We start from the raw sequence: 25,685 nt of genomic DNA, 5'->3' as shown, positions 1-25,685 counted from the left end.
CTTTTTTTTTTAATATTTTCTTCCTTTTTAAACTAATTCTTATTATACTCTGCTGGAAAAGGAGGGGGAAAGGGAAAGCTAAAGAAACTTTGTAACACTGCCAACTAGAGGCTTGGAAATACTTTTCCTTTGACCAGACAAAGCTGATAAAGAATTGAGACTTTTTTTCAAGGACACTGCCTATTTGATAAGATAGAGGGAAGAGCATGGGAGAGTATTATTGCAGGTGCTCTTCTGGGTTTCTATCAACAGCTGAAGTCTGGTGTTGAAACCTAGGGGGGAAAAAAGGTGATAAGTTTTTGGAGAAGACAGTTATAATAAGAGCCTTGGATAATTAAACAAAGTGCAGTGTGCTCTTTTTACTTTTTCCAAGTTGTGCTATCCCTCCTCACCAGCTTTATTTTATTTCATTTTATCTTTTTTTTTTTTTGCAACAGCTATTTGGATCTTTGGCTTTGTTGGAGCTTGTCTTTGTTTTTCTTTGGAAGTCAATCTCTACACTTGCTTTTTATTTTAAAGGGAAAGCTTTAGTATTAATGTTTCCTTTTTTTTAAGGGAATAGCCTTTTTTTCTTCTTTCCTGGTATTTTTGTTTTTTCATCTACCTTTCTGGTTTATTTTTATGCACTCCTTTCTATTTGAGACCTCTCAATTGAATTAAGGTGTTGAAGAACTTGAAGAATTTTTCCTTTTCTTTTTCTTTCTTTTTTTTAAGCCTTTTTCTTCATCTAACCACTGATTGGATTAAGGTATACAAGAACCTGAAGAAATTTTGTCCTCCCTTTTTTTTCTTTTTTCTTTATCATTACTATTTGGCTTCTTTTTTCTACTATTTTTATTTCAAACTACAATTGGTTATTTCACAATTGGATTAAGGTTTAGAAGAACCTGAAGATTTTGAATTGCTTAAAATGGGTAGGAAACTAACAGCTCCTGGTTCTTCAACTTCTACTTCCTCCTCTCCTGTCCTCCACCTGGAGGACAACGTTCAATACAGACAATGTTAAAGCAAGAAAAAGAACAAGAAAAAGTGACTGCAGATGAGTATGCAAGGAATTCAAAATATTCAAGCAAAATCAGAAAATATTGAAAAGAGAATAGAGAACATTGAACAAAGAACAGAGAACATTGAACAAAGAACAGGGAAAACCGATGAAAAAGTGGAGAACATCTAACAAATGATGTTAAAGTATGATGAGAGATTCAAAAAAATTGAAGAAGAAGATAAACAAAGAGACAAGAAGATTGGAGATATTGGTAATAGATTAACGGTGGTTGAACAAGATAAAAGTGGTATGTTGAGATGGGAGATGGATAGATCAGAATTCTATCTTAGATTCCAAAATGTAGAGGAAGAAAAAGGACAAAACTTAGCTGAGATAATGATAGAAATACTGGCTGAAGCTTTGGAAATAACTCAAGAGAAGATGATGGATGGAATAGATGAGAAATAGCTTACCAAGAGAAGTTCACATTAGATTTACAAAGAAATCCATTAAAGCGCAAATATTGCAAGTGGCAAAGGAGAAAACATTGAAATATAAAGACAAGGAGATTGTGGTCTTGAAACAAATACCCAGAAGAGTGAGAGAGATGAGAAGAGAATACCGATTCCTGACTAAAATGCTACTTAAAAAAGAGGTGAATTATAGATGACTGATTCCAAAAGGTTTAATGTTCACATGGCAAGAACAGAGACATAGAATTGACTCAATTGAGAAAGCGGAATTATTTTATACAGAATTTTTTGGAGGGAAAGAGGAAGAGGCAGAAAAAGAAATCTCACTAATTGAATTCCAAGAGGACTGCCAAATGGCGATTGAAAAAGAAGAAGGTGCAGTAGGTGGAAAGGTGGAAGCCAAAGAACAACGTGAACCAAGATCTACAAGAACTGCTAAACCTAACTACAAAATATAACCATGGAAGAGAAAAAACTGATTACAATTAATATAAATGGACTTAACTCAGCCATTAAAAAAAGGAAAACCTTTCATAAATTAGAGAAATTAAAATTTGATATAATTTGTCTACAAGAAGTACATATTAAAAAACAATATGAACAATTGTTGATATAGCCAAAACTAGGGAAAATATGTACTTCCTTGACACAATGTAAGAAAAGAGGAGTGGTTTTATATATTAAAGAGACTATCCCAGCAAAATTGATTTATACCAATGATGACGGAAGAATACTAATGATGGAAATAATGGACAATAATACAAAAACATGCCCGATTGCAATCTATGCCCCGAATGACAAACAAGAAGAATTCTACAAAAAAATTACATATGAAAATAATTGAACTGGACTATGCTAACATAGTTATGATGGGAGATTTTAATGGAATTGTAGACAATAAATTGGACTATACAGCACAGAAAACAATAAAGGAAACCAGAAAGACTCTCCCTAAATCTTTTTTTTAAATGGTAGATGAAATAAACTAAAAAGATACATGGAGAGAAAGAAATGCTAAAACTAAACAATACACCTTCTATTCAAATAGACACTTATAGAATAGATATGATATGTCAACAGAATTGTTAACTAATATTCAAGAAATAAATATTGAAACAAGTATTTGGGCAGATCACAATCCAATGACAATTAAATGGAAAGGACAAAAAAGAAGATCTAGATGGACGTTAAATAATACTATTTTAAAGGAAAAAGACTTTACACAGTGGATGAAGAAAGAATTGCCTTTTTTCTTTAGAGAAAACAAAAAAGAAGATACATCATATCTTAATGTATGGGATACAATGAAGGCATATGTTAGAGGCTTGATAATAGACTATACAAGGAAAAGAAATACTATGAAAAGATTAGCCTCTAAGGCCTTAGAGGATGAGTATAAAAGACTTGAAAAAGAGCTACAGAAAATGCCACAGAAAAAGGACATCAAGCTAAAATGGATATAGTTAAACATAAAATGGGTCAAATAGAAAAAGAAGAATTAGCACAGAAAATTAGAGGTGCTAAACAGAACTACTTTGAAGACGCAAACAAACCAGGTAGATGGTTAGCATACAAATTGAAAAGGAGAAAGAATCAAGGAAAATATTGCAATTAACAGATGACCAAAGCCAAGTTTGCTATGGTAGTAAAGAGAAGAAGGAAATCATTCGAGACTTCTATGGGAAACTATATATGCAAGAGAATATTGATGAGGAAAGAGTTAAACAGTACTTACAGAATGCTAATTTACCTCAGATACCTAAAGAGATTGAAACAATGTTAGAAAGCAATATAACGATGATGGAGTTAACTGAAGCACTCAAGCAGCAAAATAATGGAAAGGCACCAGGCCCAGATGGACTTCCGGCAGAATTTTACAAAACATTACAAGAATCGTTGAATCTTCCATTGCTAGAAGTTATGAATGAAGTTATGTTAAAGAAGAAGATACCTAAATCATGGTCAGAAGCCTATATTACACTTATTCCAAAAGAGGAGGCCGATCCATTACAAATTAAGAACTATAGACCTATTTCTCTGCTAAATGCAGATTATAAAATCTTTGCTTCATTATTGACAGAAAGACTTAAAAAATATCTAAATAATTTTATTCATCCTGATCAAAATGGATTTCTGCCAAAGAGACAAATTAAAGATAATATGAGAGTAATCTTGGATACCTTGGAATACTACGAGGCACATCCTGAAAAACAAATGTGTTGTGAACGAAAGAAATGTAATTAATAAAGATTCATTTGCCTAGCAGGATCGTAATCCTGCACGTCCTATTGGCCCATATAATGGCAAGTTATGATTGGTTCATTCCAAGCAATCTGACTGGCTGTTGGCGGGCTGCGCCAAGGTTCAAACACTATCCATTGGTTATCCGGGGAGCAGCTTACTCTATAAAAGAGTGACTGCTAGCCGGGTTTTTTTTGTCTCTGTTATGTTCATGAATAAAGAGCTGAAGTTCACAGTTTACAGTCTGGTCTCCGTTCATTAACCCATGCCTCAAACTTAACACTGGCGACGAGGATGGGATACGGAGACAATAGAGCTGAATAAACCCTACAGAGCACCAACCGAAGCACGTGGCTGAGAGCGCATCTACATCGGCAGAGAAGGAAGACTGGGAGTCGTATATGGATCGGTTCCAAATGTTTCTAGAAACCAACAATTTGAAAGACGCAACAGCCGGAAAGAAGTGGGTGGTGTTCTTGACCCATTGTGGACCAGCCGTTTTTAGAATGGCGAAGGCGCTCGCGAAACTGGCTGAAGTGACAGCAATGGATTGGGACAACCTTGAGCCTATCCTACGGGCTCACTATGCCCCCGCCATACCAACGTTGGTTCGGAGACACGAATTTTATCAACGGGATCAGCGGAAGGGTGAAAGTATTGCAGACTTCATCGCTGACCTAAGAAACCTGGGAGGCCTCTGTGGGTTTTCAGACCTAGAAGAAGCTATGCGAGACCGCATAGTTCTGGGTTTAGATGACCACGCAGTACAGAGCAAGATCATGGCAAAAGGGGACATCGATCTTGCAGATGCCATTGCTGACGCTACTGCAGCAGAGGCAACCAAGAAGTCGGCTGCTCGAATGCGCCGCACCAACGCACCACTCCGTCAGTTCGCCCGTGAAGCCTCGCCTCAACTAGAAAGACACTCAGCGACAGCGCACCATGAGGACCTCGAGTCCCAATCCGAGAGCGATGAAGAAGAAGTTAACAGACTTCGGGCCGAACGAGATCAACAAACCCTAAAACTTCAGTGCCCATGTGTGGGTTGTGGGGGAAACCACCCGCGATCCGGTTGCAAATTCCTCGACGCAATCTGCCGTTCCTGTGGGAAGAGAGGCCACATCGCACGGGTCTGCAGAAGTAAGAGGGAATTCAACACAAACAAAAAGGAGAACGACCTCCGCCAAACCACAGGGAACCTCCCTGCAAATCGGGATCGTTTGAATAACCAATGGAACAACCATGCCTACAGCAGCAAAACATCTGGTCTTCCAGCAAGACGAGAAGAGGCACATCAGACTATTATTATCGGCTACGCTTCATCATTAGACAAACAAAAGATCCGAGTGGAAGTGGCCATCGAGAACAAACCTTGCCAGATGGAAGTCGACTCCGGATCGTCCCTCTCAATGGTTTCCTGGAAGACTCTTAAACAGCTGATCCCTACCATCCGTCGGCAAGACCTCAGGACACAGAAAATCATCCTCAGAGATTATCAGGGGAACTCGATCCCAGTCGTCGGAGTGAGTCAAGTCCATGTATCTTTTAAAGATCGTGCCGTGTCTCTCCCATTAACTGTCGTCGATGGTGACCGGCCTAGCTTACTAGGCCTACAATGGTTCGCCCCACTCGGGATCGAGGTGGCCGGCATTCACCAGGCTGGAAGCGACGATTGGGAAGAGAGCATCGTCCAGGAATTCCACAACGTGTTTTTGGACAACTTAGGCAAGTACAAGGGGACCCCTATATCATTTAGCCTCAATCCAGAAGTAGCCCCTATCCGCCTTAAGCCTCATTGGGTGCCGTTCGCCCTTAAACCCAAGATTGACGAGCAACTTGATAAGTTAATAGCCCAAGGGGTGTTGGAGCCTATTGACCACGCCCGGTGGGAAACCCCAATCGTAACCCCCATCAAACCGGATGGGTCAATCAGAATTTGTGGAGACTACCGCGCCACTCTGAACCACGCACTCCAACAGAGCGCTTATCCAGTGCCGGTGGTTCAACATCTTCTCCACTCCCTGGGCGGCGGGAAGATCTTCGCAAAGTTAGACTTAGAGCAAGTGTATCAACAACTACCCGTTGATGCGGAAACCGCAGAGGCACAGACTATCGTTACACACCGAGGTGCCTTAAAATGCAACAGACTCCAGTTCGGAGTGAGTGTAACCCCAGGGATATTTCAGAGTCTAATGGAGAGACTTTTACAGGGAATAAAAGGGGTTGTACCATATTTCGATGACTTGTTAATTGCTGCCCCAAATAGAGTAGAGCTTGAAAGGCGTCTCAGATTGGTTTTACATATATTTAAGGACGCCGGCCTCAAGGTTAAAAAAAATAAATGTCAACTATGCACTGAAAGGGTAGAGTTTCTCGGATACCTCCTCGATAAACATGGTATTCACCCTACCGAAAACAAACTCAGGGCAATCAAGAACGCCCCAAGACCTAAAAAATAAGACTGATCTCCAGGCTTTCCTGGGACTTATTAACTTTTACAACATCTTCTTGTCCCAGAAGGCGACCGTAGCTGAGCCCCTACATAGACTTCTCGACAAGAAAGCCACCTGGGTCTGGGGACATCGAGAAGAACGCTCTTTTCAAAAAGTGAAAGACTTATTAACTTCCGACGCTGTGCTAATGCAGTACAATGAGACTTTGCCATTAAACATTACATCCGACGCGTCACCATTTGGGGTTGGAGCCATTTTGAGCCACGTGTTACCAAACGGGAATGAGGCCCCTATTGCTTACTTTTCCTGCACATTATCAAAGGCTGAATGAAACTATAGCCAACTTGACAAAGAGGCGCTTGCTATTGTATCGGCCATGAAACGATTTCACGAATATGTCTACGGGCGGCCCTTTACTCTAGTCACAGACCACAAGCCTTTACTTGGCATTTTAGCGGGTGATAAACCAACGCCGCATATATTATCACCTAGAATGACTCGCTGGTCAGAATTCCTAGCAGCCTACAGCTACGTACTGCAGCATCGCCCGGGAAAGCCATTCCCCACGCTGACACTTTGAGCCGTTCCCCACTTCCGGAAACTGTCAGCGACACAGCTCCAACCCTCACCACATTGCAAATTGAAACCCTCAACTCGCCGCCACTAACGACAAGAGATATCGCTGCCGGCACAAAACGAGACTCTATCCTCGCAAAAGTTCTCAGTTGGGTCGAACGCTGGTGGCCAGTCGAAGAAACCCCTGCCATTTTCACGCCGTTCAAACACCGGCAAACGGAACTATTCTCCAAGAAGGGCTGCATCCTATGGGGAGATAGAGTCATTGTGCCAGAGAAACTACAGCGACTTGTGTTGAAAACCCTACACGAAGGACATATGGGCATCGTCCGCATGAAGGCTCTCGCCGAAGCTACGCGTGGTGGCCAGGCATCGATAAACAAATTGAAGCCTGGGTTACCACGTGTAGAAACTGCCAAGAAGTCAGCAACGCCCCACCGAGAGCAATTCCCACCGAATGGGAAACTCCTCGAGGCCCGTGGTCCCGCATCCACATTGATTTCGCGGGACCCACGAAAGGACACACTTTTCTCCTAACCGTGGATGCCTACTCCAACTGGCTCGAAATCCACAAGATGAAAAGCACAACTACTGACTCGGTCATTAAAAACTAGATAGATTATTTGCAACACACGGTTTCCCGGACGTTCTAGTTTCCGACAACGGACCCCAGTTTACGGCCCTCGCCTTCAAACAATACTTGGCGGACCGGGGCATCCGCCACGCCTTAATCTCGCCGGCTCACCCTGCGGCAAACGGTAGGGCTGAACGGATGGTCCAATTCCTTAAAAAGACACTCCAAAAAATGGATCCGGGGACATCAACGCTAGATTGAACAAAATACTCTTACTACAACACATTACCCCCCACAGTGTCACCAACAAGACCCCAGCCAACTTTTAATGGGGCGGAAGCTTCGCTCCGCCTCGACCAGCTACACCTGTCTTACTCGCCAGAGAAACCCTGTGGATCCAGCGGAACGTATCGCCAATTCAAGGTAGGCGACTTAGTCTACGCAAAAAACCTTTCCGGCGAACCGCTGTGGGTCCCAGCCACCATAGTCTACCTCACTGGCCCTAGATCTTACCGCCTTAAGACAACAGATGGCAAGATATGGAAACGTGACATAGACCAACTCCGATCTCGTTTACAATCAAATATTCACGACCCTCCGGACTTCCAAACTCAGGGAGGAGGGAATACCAAGGGGGACGAAGACTACATAGACGACGACGTAATCGGGGACAGACGGCCACTAAACCGAGTGCTCGCGCCACCTGAAGAAGGTCCGGGATCGGGGGCATCCTCCCTGCAGAGGAACACCATAGCGGAAACATGCCCGCCCGATCCAGGAATGGACTTAAGGGACTCTGATAGTGTCGCGAATCAACCCCGGGTGAAGACGAGCCTTGCGTTCCACCGGAACCGAACTTTAAACAAAAACCGGTGGAACAGCTAAAATCGAATAGACAGGTAAAACGACCTGCATACCTCGTGATTACGTCACCACGGCCACAAATGAAACCCAGGGGAGGGGTGTTGTGTGAACGAAAGAAATGTAATTAATAAAGATTCATTTGCCTAGCAGGATCGTAATTCTGCACGTCCTATTGGCCCATATAATGGCAAGTTATGATTGGTTCATTCCAAGCAATCTGACTGGCTGTTGGCGGCTGCGCCAAGGTTCAAACACTATCCATTGGTTATCCGGGGAGCAGCTTACTCTATAAAAGAGTGACTGCTAGCCGGGGGTTTTTTGTCTCTGTTATGCTCGTGAATAAAGAGCTGAAGTTCACAGTTTACAGTCTGGTCTCCGTTCATTAACCCATGCCTCAAACTTAACAAAATGGCTCTGATATTTCTAGATGCACAGAAGGCATTTGATAATGTGAATTGGCGATTCATGTTATTACTGCTGGAACAGATGGGCTTTGCTAGAAAATTTATTCAAGCAATAGAAGCTATATACTATAAGCAAATGGCAAAGGTAATGATAGAGGGAGAACTAACAGACTCTATCAATATAAGAAAAGGAACAAACAAGGGTGCCCACTATCACCTTTGTTGTTTGTGTTAACTTTGGAAGTGCTAAACAGAAATATTAGAGATGAAAAGAATATAAAAGGAATGAAAATCAAAAAGGAAGAATTTAAGCTGCAAGCATTTGCAGATGATCTAGTTTTCATCTTAGAAGACCCTCTAGAAAATTGATAGAAAAGATAGAGACATATGGAAAGGTTGCTGGTTTGAAAATAAATAAAGATAAGACAAAGATCTTGACAAAGAATATGCTATTAAGACAAAAGGAAGAACTGGCAGACCTATTGAAAATTCAGGTCACAAATAAGATCAAGTACTTGGGGATATATTTGACAGCAAGATGTAGTACTCTAAAAGAGAATAATTATATCAAACTTAAACAGCAGATAGCACTAGATCTGGTGAAATGGGAAAATTTACAACTGTCACTAATAGGGAGAATATCAACAATCAAGATGAATATATTACCGAGAATTTTATATTTGTTTCAAACAATCCCAATTAGGCTTGGAAAAGATTACTTTGAAGATTTAAATAAAATTGTGTTGAAATATATATGGCAAGGTAAGAAAGCAAGAATAAAGTTAAAACTTTTGCAAGATGCTAGAATTAGAGGAGGATTTGGTTTGCCTAATTGGGAGTTGTATTATCAAGCTACAAATCTGATGTAGGTTAAGGAATGGGTAACACTAAGAAATACTAGATTGTTGAGATTAGAAGGACATGATTTGTTGTTGGGGTGGCATGCTTTTTTATGGTATAAAGGAACTAAAACACAGGGGTATTTTAGTATATGGGAGTCTCTGTGGTTAAACTGGGAGAAGATTAAAAGACAATGTTATTTGAAAATTCCAGTCTGGCTATCGACTATTGAATCATTTTCTTATCCTATAATATACAAAAAGAAACAGTTAGATATGGTGAAATATTGAATGAAAAGGGTGAACTTAAATCTATACAAAAACTAGAGGAACAAGGTATAAAGATGAATTGGTTTTCATGTTTTAAAGATTTTAAAATGGAAGGTTTCTATTATAAATTGACTGATTTAGATAAGATTTTGACAGGTACTGATGAAAAGGTGATTAAAAAATTGTATGGATATTTATTAGAAATTAAATTAGAAGAAGAACAAGTTAAAGAATATGATTGCTTGGGGAAAGAATTTTGGATATGGGATTGATTTAGAGAAATGGCAAAAATTGTGGTCTCAAAATTATAAAATGACAATGTCAACAGCATATAAAGAAAATTTGTATAAAATGTTTTACAGGTGGCATTTTCCCCCCGACAAGAATAGCAAGAATGTTCAAGAATAAATCTGAAAAATGTTGGAAATGTCATCAGACACCTGGCTCATATTACCATATGTGATGGACTTGTGCGGATGCTAAAAAATACTGGACTAAAATCCACATGTGGTTGGAAAAAATGACAAAAAACATATAGACTTGAAACCAAAGATATTTTTATTGGGAATTTTACCTGAAATATATAGTAAAGACTTGAAATATCTGATTGTAAATGTATTAACAGTGGCTAGGATTGTATTTGCTAAAAACTGGAAAAATGAGAAAACACCATCACAGGAGGAAATCATTAAGAAAATATTGGAATGTGCTGAAATGAGTAGATTGACATTTGAAATTAGAGAACAAGAGGATAAACAATTTTATAAAATTTGGGATCTATTCTATCAATGGTTAGACAATATAATACAGTAATGAAATATGTAGACTTTTAGAAAATAATAAATATATAAAGATGTACTTCTTTCTTATTATATCTACAAAATGATTTTAGGATAGATTTGGGATAATAATATGAATTGTTATAAACCAAACTAAGTAAATTATGATTATCTTGTAAAACATGAATGAATAAAAGTATAGTCAAATGATTGATTAATAATGATACTAAGGTATTTAATTTTTGATTGAAAATATGAGATTATATGCAATGTAATTGTAATTAAAGACTACGAAATGGAAGCACAAAGCAATTTGTAAACCAACCGGCACACTGTATGTATACATATGGAAGATGGCTTGATGTTTTTATGTTTTGTTTGTTTATGTTTGTTTTTAAAAACCAATAAAAACTTGAATAAAAAAAAATACACTGTAATTATCTCCACTGTGCTCATCCTTCTTTATCATATGTCTGCCCTGACAGACTGAAAACCATTACAGAGGGAAACATGAAACAGCTTTCGCAGCTGAATATCTCAGCTGTAGCTCACTTGTCACAGAAATGAATGTTATGCCTCAAGCACTAAATTTTGATAGAGTGCAGCTTTTTTCCCCAGTTTAGTTTTGAAATTACGATTTAATTTCTGTTGAAATAAACATTCACATTATTTAATACATGCAACATAGATACTATTTTACCAAGTCATTATAAAACTTATTTTACATTAAGCATCCAACGAAGGGTGGCATGGCACGTTTCCGATTGTAATCACCTTTGGTTTGGTTTTGCTCCTAAGTAGACATTCGGGGATTTCCTTGAAAGTGACAGAGGCAATACTTAAAGAGATGATGTTTTGCTTGTTCCAAGTCTCCCACCAATGAAAGTTTTCCTCTTTGAAGCTACTGTTAATTAGCTTCCTGGAAGGAAGGATGGAGAAACAAAAGGGAACCCTATTTATCAGTTGTTGTTCAGTTGCTAAGTCATGTCTAATTCTTCACAACCCCATGGACCATAGCATGCCAGGCTCCTCTGTCCTCCACTGTTTCCTGGAGTTTGCCCAAATTCATGTTCATTGTATCAATGATACTATCTAACCAACTGCTGTCCCTTTCTCCTTATGCCTTCAATCTTTCTTTCCCAGCTTCAGAATCTTTTCCAGTGAGTCCTCTCTTCTCATTAGGGGGCCAAATATTTGAGCTTCGGCTTCACTACCATCTATCAGTAAAACAAAACTGGAAGCTTCAGTTTTAAGATTATCAGACCAGTTTATGAATTGGCCTTATATATCAAGATGTAGCAAGGAACAGTTGACTGATCAGTCCATTGTGGTGAACTGAATATGAATTTTTGCATTGCTTTTGTGTTCAAAACTAGAGCTCAGCTTTGACAGCATCAAAGAATATCAATCAGAGGAACTACCTTCAGCTCTGCTGTTATGTCAACAAACTACAGGTAAATAAATGTAGAAGCAGAATAAAAATAAATACATTGTTAAGGACTTGTCTGTGTGAAAAATGGGAAGTTTTATTGTTGTCATTATTATATGAAACTCTATGTAACTCGTTTCAGACTAAGAACCAAAGGGGTATATGGTGGTTGAATATGCTGCAATATATTATTGGTTTATAATAAAGAGTGTGGGGAAGATCAGGTTTATACAGAGAGAAAACATCACCAGAACTCCTAAAATGTAATTTTTTGTCACAGAATTTAAATGTGTAAAGTATCTTATTCAGTATGAATTTTGAAGTACAGATTACCTACAAATATTCAATCAACCTCTTCCAAAGCATTTCAGTTAAATAATTACAATTGATCTGATTGGTTGTTATTATTGCAGTAGAGATACCACTTAGTCTAAGGCCAAAAATCTGCACTGGACGTTTTTGTACAATTTTCTTTGCTGCTATCTGGCAGTCGTCTAGTTCCTGACTGATTGACCAATTGACAAGATGTTGTAGTTCTACCTGTTCACAATACAGCACAAATAAGAAAAGACTTCTGGATCAAAACATTAGAACCATAACATTTGATTACTTCAATTTAGCCTCATGTTTGACAAATATCACATTTTCTATGCATTACACCGTGAATGCTGCATTTTATCTCAGAGTAGCTGAAGAGAAAAGTTGAAAATCTTTGCTTTTTGTCCTCAACTCCTGCTTTATTACTATTTTTGAGATAACAAGCTGGGATATCCACTGAGATAAGTAATTATTATTGTTTTTAATTAGAGGGAGCTTCAAGAATGCAAACTGATTTGTGGAGACGAAGATGAAGTTTTCAGAAAGGTATATTTTATTATTATATATGCCAAACTTTCAAAGAGTTAAGTGTGTTAGTATGCAATTCAAAGAGTCTTATAATGACTCTAAAATGTATCATAGAATCAGTTTCCATAGACTCCACTATATCAGCTTCATGGAATATGATGCTGCGAATTCTGGTTGCTGTGAGAAGAAGAGAAAAGTTAGAGAAGTCAGTTATAAAGAGACAATAACAGTTTCATAAAGTTAAGCAATTTCAAGTCTGCTTCTCTCTGAAAACAGCAAATTGAATTCATAATCCTAGAGTATTCTGATCCCCGGAGTTAAATATACATGTAACTTTTCCCTAAAAGAGACATGGAACAATAGATACCAGCGTGTAGCTTGATATGCATTTGCATAGAAATACCCTGGCTCACACAAACTTCCTACTTACTCCCACACTTTATTCTAGACAATCCAACTCTTCATTAATTTACTCATGAGGAATAAAGCGGTGCAGTTCCTCTGATTATTCTTGGTAGGCTCACCAAATGAGAAGGAAGAGTGTGATAAAATTCTCTCAGAGTTTGTTCCTCACTCTTTCCTAAGGGAGAAGGTACAATAAAGACAATTTAAAGTTGTCCTTTCTGCAACTGGCTGGTGTCTTGGTGAATTTCTGGGCTTTAATGGTCTCTGCCCACTAACTAGATTTGTGTGACAAATCACACAGAAGTTTTCCTTTAACATATCCAGGTCTGGGTCTTTTAGAATAGCCTTTTGGAATTAACTACATATCATTTTTATTAACAATCTCTTCATTAACCTTTCGAAAAGCAAGGACTTTTGTTTTAATTTGACAAGAGGGGTAGCAGGATATTTGGCTGGTATTATCAAGGTCTTTGAGTGACCTTCCAAAATATTTCATTTTCATGCTTCCCTGGTGATTTTCAGGTATTTTAAAGACAGCTCAAATAGTCTAACTGATTTTGAGGGCAAGCATCTCTGAAGGTTTCAACACTGCAATACTTCCCTGCAATACTTCCCCATGTTCAGCCAACATGGGGATTCATACATTTTGTTATGACATAGTTTATATGGCTATGATTCCCTGAATGAATCACAATTCTGGGTTTTAATAATAAAAAAGTATACGTGACTTATAAAAAACAATAATTGGACTCCCACAACAGACTAAGCCTCAGACATATTGTATTTTTTACTTCTACAATGATGTTGCTACTCAGTCACTGCGTGTTTAATTAAGGCAAAGATAAAGAACTCTAAAACTGAAAATGACCATTAATAAAAACAAAAGGTTGTGGGGAGGTTTGTATCTCTTTGCAGCCATTTATTGCCATCTGGAAATTTGTAGCCTAGATATGGTACTTAATGACATTTAAATGTGCTTATGTAAATGCACTGAATAATAAAAACAAAGCAGTCAAATAATATGTTAAGAGCATGGCAGACATTACTTGAATTTGTTTTCCAGATGAAACACCAAATTCAGGAGCTAGAAGAGTACGTACAAGAATATGAAGTAAAAATACAGGTATTTTTTAAGGTACTGAGGTGTGAGTATTATATGCCGGCTGCAAAAATTCAGATGACTATTTTATGGCAAAAAGTTGGAGTTTTCTTTGCTGTCCCCTAATGGCCCCTATTTATGTAGTCTTAAGTTGGTAGCATATTGAAAGGTAACTTGCCAATGGTATACAAACATGACATTTGTTGTTCTATAACTAAACCAAAGATTCTTTGGCAAAAATGTTGATTACTCACAAAGAAAGCTCATTCTATACTGATTCAATGGTGCTTATATCCCCAGTTTTGAAAAACAGTCTTTCCTTTTCTAGAATAAAATAACAGGTACCGGTTGGATGTCACGAACCTCATCCTGGTATTCTTTACCTAAAGATCTTCCTGCATGAATGCTCCGAATCAGCCATGCCCCTCTAGACATCATTCATATGACATCATAATCCTGCAGGTTCTTGCTCACATGGATGCAGTACATCTAAAGTCATAAATGTTGAGGTAATTCCTCATTAGGAGAATGAATGCACACAGGGAGACGTAGTGAGAGTGATGTTGAATAGCACATGACCAGCACACAGATACACTAAATAGTAAAATGTAGGTTTTTACTTCCAGTAAATGGTTAAGCAAAGTCCAACAAGCGGTCCAAGTCATACACGGTTAAAGCATTCAGTTTTCAGACCAGGGATAATCCAAATAACAACGTCCAGTATCATACACAGTTCAGTAACAGACTTACAGCAATTCAAGAAGAATGATAATCAGTAACAGTCAATAGGAAAAAATGCAGGAACCAAAAACAGAAAACATCAGAACATCTAGCAACAACAGAACAGAACAACCCAGGTTTCTGACTCCATCTTATAGCCCTTTGAAGAACCACACCCAATTACAATTTTAACATTCCCTTAAAGAGACAGTATTAAATGTCTATCCTGGTTTATATATTTCCAACCCAACTGTTAGGTGACTATCAATTCCTAACAATGCAAGTGAAGGCTTTTCTACTGAGAGCTGCATAACTCTCTGCAAGAGAAAAATATCATTCGAAAGAATAGAATAGAATAGAATAGAATAGAATAGAATAGAATAGAATAGAATAGAATAGAATAGTTGGAAGGGACTTTGGAGGTCTTCTAGTCCAACCCCAGCTTAGGCAGGAAATACTATACCATTTCAGACAAATGGTTATCCAAGCTCTTTTTAAAAACTTCCAGTGTTGGAGCATTTACAACTTCTGGAGGCAAGTTGTTCCACTGATTAATTGTTTTAACTGTCAGGAAATTTCTCCTTAGTTCTTGGTTGCTTCTCTCCTTGATTAGTTTCCACCCATTGCTTCTTGTCCTGCCCTCAGGTGTTTTGGAGAATACCTTGACTCATTCTTCTTTGTGACAGTCCCTGAGATATTGGAATACTGCTGTCATGTTACCCCTAGTCCTTTTTTTCATTAAACTAGATATACCCAATTCCAGCAACCATTCTTTATATGTTTTGGCCTCCAACCCCTAATCTTGCTTACTTCAAGAAATAATTCTTGCTTACTTCACTAATAGGAGCAGGCACTCCAGGCAGAAAAAAGCTTTCATAGAGCAATGGTGTAATTGAGGACAAATGAAAAAGAGTCAGTGTGAGAACATAATGGTAATAAATTATATGAATCCTTTCAATCAAGGTTCAGGCCTGGGCATAAGAGAAAAAGTCCTCTAATTGTTCTAGTTGGTGACATAAGGCAAGACTTAGATGCAGGAGAAGGACTGTACTTGTCATGTTAGATCTTCAGTACCATCAACTATGCTATCTTTCTGGATCCTCTGTGAGAATTAGGAATTATTTTGAATTTTGGTAGTTCAGTTCCTTTTTTTCAGAGCAGTTCCAGGCCGTTGGGTTTAGAAACCAACTAAAACGCAAACTTCAGTTCTCCATAGGGAACGGCCTTCCCCTGGAAAGAGCTGGTATGCAATCTGAGGGTGCTCTTGGATGTTTGGCTCTTGTTGGGACAAGAAGTAGAAGTGTAGCTAGGAAAGCCTTATTCATTTCCAACTTGCTATATATTTCCTCCTAGATTCTTCAAGACAGAGAAGAAACTCTGAAGATTGAGCTGTCAGCTGTTGAGAAAGAGAAGGCCCAGTAAGACATTTCTATGAATCTAGTTCTTTCTTTATCATATGTTAACCTTTGTAAGTCATACAAACATTATTGGAATTATGTACAAGAAGAATATGACTTTAATGTAAGTACTGCTATAGGAAAGAGGACAGAGATTTTCCAGCTGCATCAGGTTCTTCTCTAAATCACACCTTTTTTGTGTTGTGCTTCTTTTAGGTAGATTATTTCTGAATATTTCCAATAAATAAAGGCCCTTGGCTTAACAATATACAGTATGTACAGTTTTAGAGAGAAAAAACCCAAATGGAGCTTTTTAAGGGTCTCCTATTCATTTTGTCCCCTCACACAGCTTCTTTCAGTACAGGTAATCCCCAACTTATGACCACAATTGAGCCCCAAATTTCTGTTGCTAAGTGAGACATTTGTTAAGTGAGTTTTGCCCCATTTTATGACCTTGCTTGCTATAGTTGAATCATTGCAGATGTTAAGTTAGTAATAAAGTTGTTAAGTGAATCTGGCTTTCCCATTGACATTGCTTGTCAGAAGATCGCAAAAGCTGATCACTGCAACCAACATAAATATGAGTCAGCTGCCAAGCATCTGAATTTTTATCAAATGAACATGGGGATGCTGTTAAAAATGGTCATAAGTCACTTTTTTCAGTACCATTGTAACTTTGAGCAGTCATTAAATGAAGTCATTAAGTTGAGAACTACCAGTACTTTTATTTCAAAAGTCACTCAGAGTCCAAGGAGATGCAAAAAAATGGTAACTCTTTCCAGGGTTTCTTGGATTCTCATACCTTTGTGAGGCTATCTTCATTTACATCTGAAATCTGCAGCCCTTTCCACTAGCCAGTCCGCTAAACCAATTCTGTTCTGGTATCCTCTCCCACTGCAGCTTCCACTGCCACCTGATCTGGAGAATGATACACATGGTATCTCCAGTTCATGCCATAAAAACAACTCCAGAAACATCCAACAACCTGTGTACCCCGAACAAGCATTTTAGCTCTCTCTAATATTGTTTTGAATCAACATTTGTTGCACATATCTCTTTTAACTATTCAGATATTGTCAATTCAGCTTTGGATATTTGCATATCAATTTCGTTTGCACTGATTAATGACTGCAATGAAGCTTTTCAGTTTCAGTTTTCCTGGCCTTTCCCTGAAGGGAATTGGTTGGTTGTTTGCATAATCAAAGGTAGCTGAAGTTAGCCAAGTCATACCTGAAGCCTTAACATGAGTCTTTGTAGTTTGCATTCTGAGGAAAGAAAGAGAGTTACTGACTGTGAAGGAGGAATTCTGATTTTAATATCTGTACTGTCTGTACAAGTCATTTTTCAAGAAGTAGAGTTTGCAAGTGGAAAAATATAGTTAGAAGGGCATGAATTTACTGGATCTAGATCAGGGGTGTCAAACTGGTAGTCTGCAGGCCGGATGAGTCACGCACAGGCCACACCCACCCCAGCTCAGTGAATGGAAAAAATGTCATGAAACTTCATATGACGACAATATAATGCTGCAAGTTTGATACCCGTGATCTAGATTCTTTTACACACAGAGAGCAAGAAAGGGGGGGTGAGGAAACACACACACACACACACACAGAGAGAGAGAGAGAGAGAAGCATTTTGTGTACAGTATATGAGCCCTGGATAAGTTTCCACCCAATTCAGCGCTGAGTTTTCTTTTGCCAGTTGGGCCCGCAATATTCGCTGATGTCATCGATCCATTTTGTTTTAGGTCCCTTTCGTAGATGCTTTTTTATCAAGTGGAATCCATTCTATGACTGCCTTGGTCCACCTGCCATCTGTTCTTCTTGCTATATGACTAGCCCTTTTCCATTTCAGTTATTTTCCTCCCTTGATAATATCATAAATTTCATTTGTTCTCTCTGTGTATACATTCCTTTTAATTCTTCAGATTACATTTACTTTCTTATAAAAAGACCCAGGGAGAAAGGGCTGGCAAACAAGAAAAAAACATTCTTAATATAAATCTCTATGTTTTATACACAGTGCATACCTGCATCTTATCATACAAGCATGACTTTCTCAGTGTTGGCTTAAAGAACACCACTTCTTCCATCATAATAATCTCCAAAGAATACCACATTCTTTGAGGATTTTTTAAAGAATCCCATTTGGGAGATTTTAGGAACAAGCTCACTGGTATAAAATCTGTTTCAAAAATCCGGATTTCTCTTCTTTCAGATGTCACAGCAATTTTCCAGGCAAGTTTTTGAATCTTCACCCAAAGAACTTGATGTATGAAATAGCCAGGGCTCAACTGGTCAGTAACCTTGTTTTATCCAAAACAGAGAAAGCTATCTGGTCAGTCTTATGAACATAAATTATAGATCACCAATGAGGGAAAAGTGGGTCCTTTGTTTTAGCTATAGTTATTACAATTACCGAAACTGAGCTTTGACAGAGATAGCTGCTTAGTGATACCTTGGAGCTACAGAATAAGATGTCCCAAAAGTGTTTTTTCAGAAGGCAACTGGACTTTCTTGTTTTTTCTTTTGAAGACATTTCACTTCTCATCCAAGAAGCTTCTTTAGCTCCAACAGGATAGTGGGAAATGGAAGGATTTATATTCCTTGCAAACAGCTGGTTATTTGCATCTTTTTGTTGAAGTACTTGGAGATTTATCTGTGTCCTCAGGGTCACCTGGTTCCTGTAGTCTGCAATTTTTCCTCTGGAAAAATCTTCAAATTCATTGCAAGACTACAGGAACCAGGAATACTACTCAGGTGATCCTGAGGACACAGATAAACCTCCAAGTGCTTCAACGACCCTCTAAAAGGATGCAGATTACCAGCTATCTGCAAAGAATATAATTCCTTCCATTCCCCACTATCGTGTCAGAGCTGAAGAAGCTTCTTGAATAAGAAGCAAAACATCTTCAAAAGAAAAAGAAGAAAGTCCAGTTGCCTCCTGGAAAAAGCACCTTTGGGACAACCATGACCTGAATAATTGAGAATCTCAACAGGCTTGTAGAAAAAGATGTTCCTTAATAGCTTCTGAAGGGGGAGAGATACAGACTAACTTTATATAATTTGTTATTTAATTCAAAGAAACTGGCAGGTTGTCCTCACAGTAAGCTAATAATCTACATTTTGCAATTACTATCTTCTTAAATAGTCAGCAGTTACAGTATCTATAGTCCTAAAGTAAGGATTGACTTAACAACCTGACTATGATGTTTCTCTGCATTAACAGCAGGGCACAAATTTAGCAGTAATTGACTCATCATCTGCTGTGACTGGATTTCTGTGCACATATGGGTGCTTGGCATCAATAGAGAGACAGCATGCCTCTGACATTCAGTTGCTGGAAAGCGTTATCATGTATCCCGCCTGAGGTATCCATCTGGGAGATCTGAGAAGGAATACTGAACTAGACTGGTCCTTGACAGTATTTAGCATGTTCTTTCTTAGACTTTCTTAAATCATGTTGCTTAAAATGGTTACAAATGCTGTTATTTCATAACAGCTAAGAGCATAGTGCAAAATCATGCTGTAATTTAACAGCATGGTTTCAGTGCTTCAGAGGCAAGAAAATTCAGGGAACTTAACTGTCTAAATTTCACAAAGAGGAACTTTAAAATGTTTGCCAATTAAACACTGGGAATACTGGAAGCTAGAAATCTTAAAAATCTAATTTTATTCTTTTTTTACCTAAAGGAAGAAAAAATAAGAAGGGAAGAGAGACTTATGAAACAGCAGCTTTGTGGTGGTAGGTTAGTGAAGAAAATATTACTATTTGATAGTGACAATAACTGCAACATAAACTTGCAACAACCAGAAAGAGGAACCTGGCTGATATGCACAGAATCCATTTTTCTTATGATCAGATGATTTCCTGGAGAGCTTGTCTAAGTGGATTTTCAGAACTCTGTTTTTATGATTAATCTGGCAGACCACAATTTCCATTAAAGAAAAATAGAATCCAAAGGTGAATTTGCAATACACTCAATGGCAGCAGGACATTAAGCAATAGGATGGTTTATAAAATCTAATGAGAATTTCTTCATAGTTTCATATTATATTATGCATCATGGATGTTGCAGATATCCAACACAGCTGTAGCCTATTAGCCTAAATGAGCTTACATCATTAGTCAAAGAGGAATCAAACTTTCTTGGAATCCATTAGATTCCAGTAAATTGGTTGAATAATCAGTGCATGGTAGATTTTCAGTGGAATGAACCAAAAATGAACGTGATTCTTCTAAAAATTGGATCTCAACAGCTTTACCATTTTTACATGATAGACTATCATTAAAATATAAACAATGAAATAAATTTTTCATTAGATTAATATAGTAACTTCTGGAAAACTCTCAGATTTGTTAGCATCGTGGAAATATAGTAACAGGGGAATCAGTAGTAGTATTAAAAATATAAGAGGGAAGTTATGAGAAAATATTGGAGGGGGTCAAAAATGGACATAGCAGAGGAAAAACTGTCATTCAAAATTTAATAAAGTCATAAAAGTCAGCTTTAATGTTCTAAAAGATCCCTATAAATATATTAGAACAAATAAATAATAACACTTAAGTGCTTCTTTCTGTGATGCAAGATAGAAGAAATTGTTGCATCTATTATTCAGCTAAGCGTTTTCAATGGGTTTCTTTCCTATTTAGTGGTTTCTTTGTGGCAGAACTTTGACCCCTAATTAGGGATGTATTAACTTACACCAGTAAACAAACCAAAGATTTCTGTCTCCCTTTCTTTTGTTAAATGGGAGGAATTATTTTTATCAGGTGTTTGTTTGGTTTGATTTAATTTTATGTGATGTTTCTTGGAGAACAGAACATATAAGTTGATTAGGTAACAGGTACAGAGCAATGTTTCTGTTGTTACATGGGAGAAAGGCTGTCAATCATGATTATCTAGTCTTAGATTTGTGGGCAAATTTTTCAGTATTTCAGATCTATCAAGATTTGTGTAAAGTAAAAATACCATTGTTTATTTCTTGAGTTATGTGCATAAGCAGAAGAGAGAAAACCTACGGGATGGACAGTATAGAGCAGCCACAGCCCACTGGTGGGCTGCGAGAAAATTTTGGTGGGCCACAGAGAAATCTCACCCCCAGAGCACCCCACCCCCCAAAGCAATTAATCCAGGCTGCGCAGAAACACAAGGCTGCGCCGCACACATGGCCCACGGGAACTCTCCCCGCCCATTTACTCCTTACCCGGCAAACTTGCCTGCTAAAATTGCTATTTTACTTTTTTTCGACCATCAGCTGTTCTGCTTTGTGGGGAGATTTAGATTAGCTAGGAAGCAGGAAATGGTTGGATTTCTTGCTTTCTAGCTAGTCTTTAGATCTTCGGCTCTGCTTTTAAGCACAGCCGAACCTCCCTTAGGACTGAAGGTTCTATTATTTAATGCAGATTCACAGCAAGCAAATTTTATGTGACAGACTGAGCTAGCCGATGGCAGATAGATAGATCACTGAATGATTTTGTGAGCAACTCAATCTGCCTGCCTGCTTTGCCTGATTTTGGGTAAAAGTTGCTCTTTTTATAAAAAAATAATAATATTTACATACATAGTGTGAGTTAATTTTGTGAGTTTGCTTGCAAGCAAACTTTATGTGACAGACTGAGCTAGCCGATGCCAGATAGATAGATCTCTGAATGAATCTGTGATTCTGTGAGCAACTCAATCTGCCTGCCTGCTTTGCCTGATTTTGGGTAAAAGTTGCTCTTTTTTATATAAAAAAATCAATATTTATATAAATATTTATAATATTTACATACAAGCCATGCCCAGCCAGTTACATGACCACCAAGCCACACCCACAAATTAGGCCATGCCCACAGAACCTGAGGTCCAAAAGGTTGGCAACCCCTGGCATAGAAAATCTTTTTCCCAAAACATATCTCCTACAGTCAAACCAAGGAAGCAAAGGAACTCTGGAAATTTTCCTCACAACATAGCTTCCAGAATTACAGCTCATGCAAGTTTTAGGAGTAGAAGTTCCAACACATCTAGGAAGCACCTGTTTGAGCATGGGTGGGATTATAAAGTCTTGCTGAAATTTGTCATAGCTGGGGAGATACAAATATAGTTCTGCCATATTCAGTCTACAGTTTTAGATGTTTGATCAAGCCTGATAGAAAGAAACCAGATACTTCATTGACACTGAAATTTTATCAATTGATGATTAACTAAAACTTCGGGGGGGGGTTGCTGTTTGTTTTTCTTTCATCTGTAATATGAATGCAGTGCCAAACATGTTTCTTTATCACCCAACACCGTTTCCCCTTGCTAGTTTTCAACAACAAATTCATATGTCCAGAAAATGCAACAAGGGCTTCCAGACATGCCTTTATAGTCATTTTTTAAAATCAAAAATCCAAAGCATTCTTGTACCTGAAAATCAAACTCTAGGAATTTAGTTACAGTATATATTTTCTCCAATCATTAAGATATAAGAAGTTATTGTTTTTGTCATGACCTACTGTACTTTTATCAACTGCGGGTTTCACATTTCTTTTCAACAGGTGGAAGCTAACCTGGGTCTTTATTATTTTGTGGCATTTCGCTGGAATCCTGCTGGTGATACTCCTCACTATGCTTCTAGCCATACTCTTCATTCTTGGTGCCTGTCTTTCAAACCATACAGTGACAGAGGCCTACCAACGACCCCTATGGCAGTTTTTGGACTATTATATCCAACCACATATGCAACTGTACAGTACTGGCCTCTTACCAAAGTGATGCCAGAATCAAAAAGAGCTGCTGACTAAAGAGATCCTGTCATTATAATGTATATGAATGTGGATAAAGCTGATATCCTATCAAAAATTTTAAGGGCTGAATTATTTCAACTGAAATTCCTTGAAGACCTGCTCAATTTAGCATGCTAAATAAGGCAACTCTGTCTGGCTGACACTCGGGACACTTGAACCATACTGTTTTCTCAGTGGTGGGATTCACATTTTTTTACTACCAGTTCTGTAGGCGTGGCTTGGTGGGTGTGGCAGGGGAAGGATACTGTAAAATCTCCAGTCAGAGGTGGTATTTGCCGGTTGTCCAAACTACTCAAAATTTCCGCTACCAGTTCTCCAGAACTGGTCAGAACCTGCTGAATACCACCTCTGTGTTTTCCCTGCCTGCTTGAATTTAAAGATAGCATAAGAAGAGTCCAGACCAAAGGCCTATCTAATCTTCCTCCCAATAGTGGCCTGAGTCAGTCATTATGCCATAGACCTAAATAGATAAACCTTCTGTGAATCTCTCTAATTTCTTTTCAAGCCTTCCTTTACTTAGTTTAGCTATCCATTAATTATTTTCTTTTTTCTGAGAAGTGTATCTCCCACACTCAGTGCCATTGAAATTGCCAAGTTCTAGAATAATGAAAAGAATTGATAATCCACTTTCATTATTCCAGGCCTAATTTTATATGTATATAAAAATCCATAAGAAGAGTATGTGTGTCAAATGATTGATGATCCATGACACAAAGCTTAATTCATAAAATTGGATAAAAAATTGTGCTTTAGAAGAATATAATTTACAAATAAAAATATAGAACACAAATATTTATCATAACACAAGGTTATTAAGGTTATTATAAGTATCATTATATCAAATTGGAAAAATAACAATAAAAATACTACCAACAAAAGAGAATATTAAGTCTCTTCAGATCGCATTAAATTGATACAAAGACCTGGTGAAAAGATGAATCTTCAACAAACAATGGAACTGAACTTCCTAATAGTTCTCTGCTTCCTAAAACAGGGAATTCTCCATGAAGGCATCAGAATATATGTGTCATCACTCCATTGGCTTTGCTCATAGATAGAAATGAGAAAATCATGTAAGACCTCAAGGACTGAGTTAGGATACCAACAGTATTTCAACAACCCCGGCTGCAAACCATATATAACTTTGTAGGTCAAAAATAACTTAATAAATGGAAATTAATGTTCCGCCAATCAAATCAGGGAGATTATATGACTCAAATGTTATGTGCAATTCCAGACTTAAATAGTGATTGTCTATTGCTCTAATATATCAGAGGAACAATATGGAAAGATGTCTGCAATCTTGTGTGTTGCTCAATGGGGCATCTGATGATGCTATTGGAACAAATTTGGAGGCAAAGTAGACATTTAGATTTGTTGCAGGGTCTGGTTCTTATGTTAGCATCATTTCTTATTGTTTCTTGTTATTTGTGAGAATCTGTTTCAGGTTCGGGGGTTGAGTAGAAATAAACAATGCAGTGTGGGTGGAGAGGCAAAGTTTAATTCTGGACCAATAGATTCAACCTTCGTCTGTTTTAGTCACAACTGGGGATAAGTAATACATTTCTGGTACTAATACATTGAGAAGCACTAAAGAGACATTATTTTGTCACATCTGAGTTTTTGTTATAGGAAAAAGTACGTTGTGTGTAAAATTCTGGGTCTTTTTAATAGAACTTATTTGACATATACTATTCATTTAAACTGTGCAACCTTTGTTGACTCAATGACATTGAGAATAATTAAGCGTGAAAATTATCAATAAGCTATCATACTATATGTGTTTGCTCTGCATTCCGCAAGTCTATAACAAAGTCCTACATCCTTCATTTATTTTTTAAAACAGGATCTGTTCACAGCTGAAAGCAAACATGGAGACTCTATCAGATAACTAGGGTTCTAGTTCTGAAAAGTCAGCATACCTCCATTCTCAGCAGACTTGACATATGACTCAACAGATTCTATATACATATATAAAAAGTTACATGGAGTTCTAGTAAATCAAACATAGCTTTTGAAAGCCAATATCAAAACATAACTACTTAGAGGAAAGTTGAGTAACAGGACAATTTTTTTCCACGTAAAAAGTTCCAGGCATCTCAGTCCTGGCATCTCAGCATAGGACTTTAAAATCTCCAGGTGAAGGCTTTGGAAGACCACTTCTATTTAGTGCTAACAGCATTGGGCTAAATGGATCAATGGTCTAACATAATATAAAGCAATTTCCTGTGCTCCAAGGTATTGCAATGGTACTGTTATCCTTTGCTTACTTTTTCAGACAACTGTCATAAACTTTAGGGATGGTTACAATAGCTAGAAGGACTTGCATCCATTATAACCCTCCTGTAATGACCCTGATTTTGCATTCACTAGAAGAGGAGGAGGAGGAAGGAGGAAGAAGAGATACTGCTTACTATCAGAGAAGTACTGAGATGAAGAACTCCACAGAATGCCATGGACCTCTAAAATTTAGTTCCAGGCCTTTTTCATGTAGAACAAAATATCATGGCAGTAAATAATAGGTTTACAACAAAAGAAAACAAAAATAAAAGTTAGCATT

At 37.9% G+C, this 25,685-nt stretch overlaps 1 protein-coding gene across 1 annotated transcript in view; it reads left to right on the top strand.

Moving 5' to 3' along the window:
* LOC113412283 (uncharacterized) overlaps positions 1-23,093 on the top strand; it is a 33,028-nt gene extending 9,935 nt beyond the window's left edge. Inside the window, exons 6-12 of the mRNA XM_087962553.1 lie at positions 11,835-11,912; positions 12,695-12,751; positions 14,202-14,261; positions 16,311-16,375; positions 18,572-18,595; positions 20,051-20,098; positions 22,877-23,093. Coding sequence (XP_087818679.1) covers positions 11,835-11,912; positions 12,695-12,751; positions 14,202-14,261; positions 16,311-16,375; positions 18,572-18,595; positions 20,051-20,098; positions 22,877-23,093 — 549 coding nt within the window. The remainder of the gene's footprint in view (positions 1-11,834; positions 11,913-12,694; positions 12,752-14,201; positions 14,262-16,310; positions 16,376-18,571; positions 18,596-20,050; positions 20,099-22,876) is intronic.
* Positions 23,094-25,685: the final 2,592 nt, after the last annotated feature.

The sequence above is a fragment of the Notechis scutatus genome, chromosome 4, assembly GCF_049901735.1.
Source record: "Notechis scutatus isolate UNSWTSFEM ecotype Mainland chromosome 4, rNotScu1.2, whole genome shotgun sequence".
Lineage (NCBI taxonomy): Eukaryota > Metazoa > Chordata > Lepidosauria > Squamata > Elapidae > Notechis > Notechis scutatus.
This window is presented reverse-complemented; position numbering and strand designations above follow the sequence as displayed.